Source organism: Salmo salar, chromosome ssa13 (assembly GCF_905237065.1).
Source record: "Salmo salar chromosome ssa13, Ssal_v3.1, whole genome shotgun sequence".
In the NCBI taxonomy this organism is placed as follows: domain Eukaryota; kingdom Metazoa; phylum Chordata; class Actinopteri; order Salmoniformes; family Salmonidae; genus Salmo; species Salmo salar.
Window position 1 is genome coordinate 29771997 of NC_059454.1, and position 7880 is coordinate 29779876.

Consider the following 7880-nt stretch of genomic DNA (forward strand, 5'->3'; position numbering starts at 1 on the left):
TTCATTCTTGACCACAGATCCGCAGTTCCAATTGCTGCTGGAGACCCGGAATTCCACATGGGTTATGCGCGTAAGGCACACTAAATTACAAGGATTGCAGCCAAGGGGTGTGGAGCGTCTGTAAAGCCTACAGGGAAGGGAGCAAACTGGGATAGAAAACACACACAGTTGCCAAAGCTACAAAAGAGCAAAATGAGATAATCTATAAATAACTAGGTAAGATACTCAAGTGAGAGAGTAGTGTGGAGCCTTCCTCTATTTCCTTTCTTGAATAACTACGCAGAACAACTCATTAGAACCGTCTTTGTTTCGGCGACGGTCTTAGTTTTGCAATCAGACCGTCGCTTACAGCTGCCGCTGAGAAAACAGGAGAGACTGAAGTATTAATACTAATTGCCTTGCAAAGGTGAATTGCTGATTACCTAGGAGAGGAGAAACCACTCCCCCTCCAATACAGCCACTGATATCGAAAACAACAACAGTCACAAATTACCCTGCCCCTTAATCCTGGTTTTGTCAACAATCATCTGCAAGTTATGAGCAGTCAGCAGTTCACATATCAAGTAGGCTCCTGGGAAAACAGGCAGCACTTAAAGTAGTTGGCCCTTACTATCAAAAAGACAGTACTAGACAAAAACAGATGAAGACACAAATTATACTTATCACTCCTGTAGATACAGTATCATGATAATGAGAAACTGACTAAACTGCCCTTAGTTGCTTAGATAGAACGCATGTCATTGTGAAAAACATAAATTCTATCTATTAAATTGCTTTAATAATATAGCTAGCTGGTCTATTGCAGACTGGCAAGCAGGTATACATTTGTTTAAAGATAATTTGATTTATGCAAGTGAAAATGCATGACAATAATGAAAATACAGTAGGCCTATAGCCTAACAAAATACTGTTTGACCTCTAGCCTCCTATTCACCTAAGAGCCTAAAACTTTTGATATATTTATGCTTCTCACACACGTTGCTCTCAAGGCCTACATGCCACTAACCTTAACATCTGTACATTTCTCATGAAGAGGTACTCACCACCTTCCAGATTCAGAAAATAATTGGAGTGTATTAACCTCAATCCATAATAATCAATAATGGAGATTTTATAAGTGCAACTGTGTTTTATGTTTGCAGTGTGGACCACTGATGATGTCATACTATGTCATAATATATGTACCCATGTTGTGACATCACACTACATAGAAAAGGGGAGGAGTCAGTCAGCATCCTGAACATTGATACTGCTCCTATCTACATTATCCATTGTGAAATGATCAATCAGTTTTAAAAACATACTTGCAATGATGAGTATTGGCCAAATGTTTCCCAAAATATCAGATAAAATTACAGTGCAGCCTACAACAATATATGCTATTTTGTATAATCTATTGAGGATATCTATTGATTCAGTGATATGTAACTTTTTGTGCGACCCAAGCAAATTCACAGTGAAAATGAAGTTGTAGAGCTGTCATTCTCATTGAAAGCAAGTCAAAGAAGTGCTACATCTGTTCTATGTGCACTATTTATATGCTTCCCGGTCTGAAGTTTTGTTTTTGCATACTTCAGTTTTGTACACCAGCTTCAAACAGCTTGAAAATACAATATTTTTGGTTATGGAAAAGATATTTCATAGCAGTTTAGATGGTACAATGATTCTCTACACTATACTTCTCTACATTAAACTGAAATTACGCAAACTATTAGAATTTTTGTAAAAGGGAAATGGTGGAAGTGATTTCTGCATAGTGCATCTTTAATCAAATCAAACACCACAACCATTTAAGACAAGATATATCAAAAATATGAATAAATCAAATACTGTACATTTTTTCATTTATTGCCTCATTACATATCATACCAGACAGAGTGCATTACAATCATTCATCAGCAAATCTCCCAACTGAATTATTTCTTTAAGCTTGATTAATAATACTGTAACTGCCATTAACCAGATAAAATATCAATTCTTTACATACTGTATCAACTAAATCATTTCAGTATCGTTCACAAAACATTTCATTCTGTTTACAAAGACGTCTCTTCCCATTCCTTTCTTCTTCGGCTGGAATCACAGAAATTCAACTCAAAACAAACGCAAAGAGGAGCCCAAGATGTACTGCATGGTCATAGTGAAAAGCAGCCCTCATTCACCAGCATATAAAGAGTCTAGACAGTGTGTCTCTAAAAGAGGAAACTATGTACACCATCTTGGGTCACTAACAAACACCCTCAATCAACCACAACCCCGAACACATTCACACACAACCTATCGCAGGCACCATACATTTGCAAAGAAACTAAACAGTTTATGCAAGTCATCCAACGTGATTGAGATTGAAATTGATTCTGCGTGCAAAACATTGTAAATCAGCCGCCCGGTATAGCTTTATTTGGCCATGCTCTGTCTGTCTATATACTAAGTGTATTTAGAGCTGGCACTAGAGTGACCGGCTCCGAGAGGTTCTGGTTTTGGTCAGGTGTTCCTTTGCTTTGAAGAACCTTCTGTCGATGTCTTTCCTCCTGTCGCTTTTTCTTTTCCAAGCGCTGCTGCTCTTTCCTCTGCTTGTTTGAAGCCTGAGAGAGGTGTAAAAAAAAACAACAGGAGTCAAGATGAAAAGGACGGACTTAAGTCCCTTCTCAATTGAATAGAGAAATGCAGGTCAATTGAATTTGGAACTTGAATTGAAAGTCACAGACTCAGAATACTTATTCAGAATTGAAATTTGAGTGGAGAGTCATGGTATAGTGGTTCCTTACTTTCTGAATAAAATGTGTTAAAACACCTTAAAAATATTTATTTAAGAATTGCAATTTACCTTGGATTTGTGTATGTTGCCTCCATCTGGTGGTGGTTTGTGCTCACTGCACTCTGTCGCTGCCTGTCTACACGCTGAGCATGATCCTGAGGCACACTGGCCATGACACACTTGGACAGCTAGCTCAGAATCCACCAGCCACTCAGCGTTGATGGTGGCGGCACTCAGCTGAAATAGATTCTCCTCTTCACCTGAGAGACATGGCACACAATACACATGGGGTCAGTTGCAGTGAATATATTGCATCAGATGATTTACATTAAATGTTTTAGTCATTTAGCAGACGCTCTTATCCAGAGCGACTTACAGTAGTGAATGCATACATGTCATACATTTATTTCTCCATACTGATCCTGTTGATCATTATCAAAGGGTTTTTGGACGGTAGTTCCCTCTAAAAGATGGAAATCCCCAAAATAGTCAGTAAACATCAGTTGTATTTACTAGCAATGCTTATTATACACGGTAGGTGTAGACTGCAGATGAATGAAAGTTTTATATGAGTTGGGGTTAGAAAAGGACCTAAAACCTGCCCAAAACAGCTAGTAGACACTAATAATCACACTGCACTGGGGGAGAAGACAGCGGGGACACTCACAGTTTGGGCCCCTGTTCTTTAGGGAACTTAGGATCACATTGTCCTCCTCGGAGGGGGTAGGCGAGGGGGCTTTCCGTCTGTCCCTCTGGCCGTCACCAAACTCACGCTGCCCACTCGAATTATGAAGATTCTGGAAGGACACAAGAGAGGGGTGGGGGAATAAGGAACATTTTATGAATAAGACTAATCCAATGGTTGAAATATTTGGGAGTGTGTTTTTAAATGAACCACTTTTTTTCCCCCGTACCTCTAAACGCAGCTGAGCAGGGCTCTCAGAGTTGTCACCGATTGGTCGTACACTGTCGTAATGGTCTCCATAGCGATAGGCAATGTGTAGCTCTCGGCCAACCAGCTTCTCAGAGCCATTTATCTGAATTGAGGAAACATAATGAGTGGGGCTTATCAATAGTGGTATTTCATACGGTCTGTTACATTAGAAGAGGACTTCGGCTTAAAATACATTACAGTGTGCCACAATGTGGTCTAGTGGTAGGACCACATATACCACCTGGCGACAGGGATTCACGCCTCTCCTCCCCAACTTTATAAACTATGCCGTTCTATTATTTTTTACTACATCCCCATCCACTTTCCCATTCTTTCATTTAAAAAGAAATGTGAAACATTTTTGGGGATTCCAATCTCCTTTAAAAACAGATACATAAAATAAGTGTGAATTTCCCCTATTGTGCACTACTTTAGCTTTTATACAGATATGTGTCTCTTGACAAAAGTAGTAAACTATATGGGCAATAGGGTGTCACTGAGGTTCCTACCTCCCACAGTGGGGTGTTGAGCTGATGAATGACCACCTTGAGCTGTTGACTACGGGCGAACGCCACGATGGCATCATTGCCAGCAAACGTACCAGGCTGGGAGAGGTTTGACACTGAGAGGAAGACAACAACAGAGAGAAATATTAGTGACAAGATCTTTAAAGACACACTCTCCAGGATGACTGGCATACCATCAAAAACTTGGGCATCCCACAACATTTTCACATGGAAATAGCATTTGGTTTCTATCTTACAATGCTGTGCGAAGGGCACATCATCCTCCACAAAGGGCTCAAAGTCCTGCCGGTGTGACATCATGTACTGCACAGTCTCCTGGCGCAGGCGCAGGTGTCCTCGAGAGTGTCCCTCCAATTGGTCACCCAGAGCCCGGAACAGGCAGTTACTATAGGATGGACACACAGCATTAGTCAACGTTGTAACAGCCATTTATAAGAGCACTTTGGTTGTATTCCAGGCTGACTACACTTCAAATGTTGCATTGCATCAACCAATGGTTGCGTGCCATGTCATCGATTACAGTCGGGCATCAGATTGCTAGATTATATATGTGGTTAGCTGATATACTAAATACCTATCCAGGCGATTATAGGTCTGCCAGGCGTCTGCAATGTAGTCAGACCTTCTCTCTCTGAATCTTACCCATCTCCAGGCACCTCTCTCAGTTTGAGCCCCAGCGCTTGGAGCTGGTTGGAGAAGCTGACAAACTCCTCTCCCTCGTCCCCGTCCTGGGGCCGGTTCTTGCGGTCCTTGGCGATTGCCCTGCGCGTGACCCGCTCATCCCGCTTTCGCTCCGCATCACACTTTCTGTTGCTGCCACGCAGTGGCTTTCCTGTCTGCTTCCTAGACATGGCTGCCCTGCCTACAGACACAGATCACTACAGATGCAAGTAGATCTCTCTCCGTCACTCACTGGCAAATGTAGTTGGGTTACTTCCACACAGGTGGAATCCTGTGTTTCAGAAAGAAGAGGGAAAGAATAGAGATGAGGAGAGTTTGAATGTTACTTAGATGAGCTACGTGTGACAACTTAGTAACTTCCACATTTCATTGACACTAATTGACTGGTACAGTAGCCAGCTACAAAAATATGGTTAGTATTAGCTAGTTGTTACACAGTCAGTTGATATACGTGGCACAGCATGCAATTGCAACTCTACATGGGTTAGCTAATTATCTACAATGTGATAAGGACAACCAAATATATATACTGACCAGTTGCATTAGCGTGGTGTCTAATGCCGTAGCTGTCATGCTAGCTAGCTGGTAGATCTGGCATCCTGAATAACAGCAACAGCTGATAGGGTTTGATTTCGACTAGCTAGAGAGAGCCTACTGTACTGGCCAGTTTTGACGTAAGCTAGCTAGCTAATTATATCGGATATGTAACTGGTTAACAAGCAACTGTTATGCTAGCTGGACATGACTGCTAGTTAGGTTAGCCGGCTAGTTAGCTAACGTTAGGTAGTTTACAAAAGTCAGCGGTTAATGCTAATAGCGTTGTCATTGATTTAGAGTTAAACACAACAGTGATTAAATGTCAAGCAACCAGAATATAAGGAACGTAACAAGTTACTCACATTCTACAGGGTGCATCCAATGACACGCAAACCACGTCCAATACGTTAGTACGTTCTTTTTTTAACTAAATAAGATCTGGCTCATGAGTTTGTTTACAATTCATGTTTAGCACTACTACTTCCGGGACTCGTCGTAAGAGTACGGAAGCCTGAGAGCGTCAGACTTTATATATTACCGTCCAAATTCATAACTGTCAACGAAATACAATACATACCCTTTTATTAAAAATCCTATCAATTTGTAAAACGTTTAGCTCACCTTAAAACCCCTACTTTCAACTGTCTTGAGAAAAGTTCATTACTTGAATTTCACTAAGCAAGAATGGTGTAGCTAATGTTGGGAAAAATAGGGAACAAAGTAGGGCATTTTTACAGGGAAGGATGACCACTTGGCAGTGGCCTACTTATTAAAGTTGGTTATGGTTAAGTTCAGACCAAGCTTTCTATGCAAGTGTTGCATGTCTATCAACTGAGATATGAAAACAGCTGGTACATGACGATCAACAGTTATCAAGTCAACAAGCTCTGAATTATGTTAATGTCTGAAATCTGTGTCTTTCAGTGTATGACTCAAGATAAAGTGGGAGGGTGTGTTATGTGTTGTAAAGGGAAAAGACTGCACTTTATTATCACTCTCTTTTCTCCTCTCCTCCATTCTCCAATTAAAAATCTGTTATATTTTGAAACACTACAATGCAGGCCCTCTTCTCCAATTCGCTCGTCCTTATGACAGAATGCAGTTGGAAAGAGTTGTGTGGAGGAGGAGTGGGTTGAGGAGGACAGAGAGTGTTTGCTGTGTAGAATTCTATCAGACATTGTCAAAGAAGTTGCCTCAGGGCCTAAAAATGCATCAGCAGGCATTGAAAGGAAATAAGAATATATAGATAAAAAAAACACAGTCCAGTAAATAACTTCCCAGTTGTAATAAAGATTTGCATTAGAAACTACAACGATGTGTTCTGGTTTACATGGTACGAATGTATTTGCTTGTATTTGTTTATGCACTGACATCTTGTACATAAAACAGCTATCTGCTTTGTTTAAATTCCCATATGAAGGTACGTCCTATACCTGCTCTACTCATTACCTTAGTATTATACGAGGAGGTAAGGATCAACAACAAGGTTAACATGATGCCCCTTTGATTAAGTGTAGCCTACATAGTTTATTGTTAATCTACAACCCTCATCTCAGCAAATAGTGTACATGACTGAAGTACATTCATCCTAGTACATACAGTCTGAACACACTTTACAGAGAAAATGTCAATTTATAAATAAAAACAATAAGAACACCTGCTCTTTACATAGACTGACATGGTGAATCCAGGTGAAAGCTGTGATCACTTATTGATGTCACTTGGAAAATCCAGTTCAATACGTGTAGATGAAGGAGAGGAGGGAGATAAAATAAGGATTTAGTGTGCCATTCAGAGGGTGAATGGGCAAGACAAAAAAATGTAAGTGCCTTTGAACAGGATATGGTAGTAGGTGCCAGGTGTACTAGGTTGTGTAAAGAACTGCAACACTGGGGTGTTCCTAATGTTTGGTACACTCAGTGTGTGTATGTATATACAGTACCAGTCAAAGGTTTGGACACATCTACTCATTCAAGGGTTTTTATTTATTTTTACTATGTTCTACATTGTGTAATAATAGTGAGACATCAAAACTTTTAAATAGCCACCCTTTGCCTTGATGACAGCTTTGCACTCTCTTGGCATTCTCTCAACCAGCTTCATGAGGAATGCTTTTCCAACAGTCTTGAAGGAGTTCCCACATATGCTGAGCATTTGTTGACTGCTTTTCCTTCACTCTGCGGTCCAACTCATCCCAAACCATCACAATTGGGTTGAGGTCAGGTGATTGCGGAGGCGAGGTCATCTGATGCCGCACTCCATCACTCTCCTTGGTCAAATAGCCTTTACACAGCCTGGAGGTGTGTTTTGGGTCATTGTCCTGTTGAAAAACAAATGATAGTCCCACTAAGCACAAACCAGATGGGATGGCGTATCACTGCAGAATGATGTGGTAGCCATGCTGGTTAAGTGTGCCTTGAATTCTAAATGAATCACAGACAGT

The 7880-nt window shown here is 40.7% G+C and overlaps 1 protein-coding gene across 2 annotated transcripts; it reads right to left on the reverse strand.

Annotated features, from left to right (window-relative positions):
* Positions 1-1827: 1827 nt before the first annotated feature.
* Positions 1828-5971, reverse strand: LOC106566853 (OTU domain-containing protein 3). Of its 2 annotated transcripts, none has more exons than XM_014135344.2 (8): positions 5800-5971; positions 4862-5171; positions 4456-4604; positions 4202-4314; positions 3673-3795; positions 3426-3555; positions 2828-3018; positions 1828-2585 (listed from the first exon to the last, which is right to left on the reverse strand). In XM_014135344.2, exons 2-8 carry the CDS (start codon positions 5068-5070, stop codon positions 2421-2423), a joined length of 1080 nt encoding a protein of 359 aa, XP_013990819.1. In that variant the 5' UTR covers positions 5071-5171; positions 5800-5971; the 3' UTR covers positions 1828-2420. The 2 variants fall into 2 exon arrangements, with proteins under 2 accessions (XP_013990819.1, XP_013990820.1); XM_014135345.2 differs by lacking the exon at positions 5800-5971 and adding an exon at positions 5435-5711.
* Between the last annotated feature and the right edge of the window lie 1909 nt (positions 5972-7880).

What these genes read in the sequence shown, in the direction of transcription:
- LOC106566853 (XM_014135344.2), bottom strand. Translation starts at nt 5,070, where the DNA reads ATGTCTAGGAAGCAGACAGGAAAGCCACTGCGTGGCAGCAACAGAAAG. An exon ending in AGAGAGGTGCCTGGAGATGG is followed by an intron (nt 4,605 to 4,861) that starts GTAAGATTCAGA and finishes TCCATCCTATAG; the next exon opens with TAACTGCCTGTTCCGGGCTC. An exon ending in CTGCTCAGCTGCGTTTAGAG is followed by an intron (nt 3,556 to 3,672) that starts GTACGGGGGAAA and finishes GTGTCCTTCCAG; the next exon opens with AATCTTCATAATTCGAGTGG.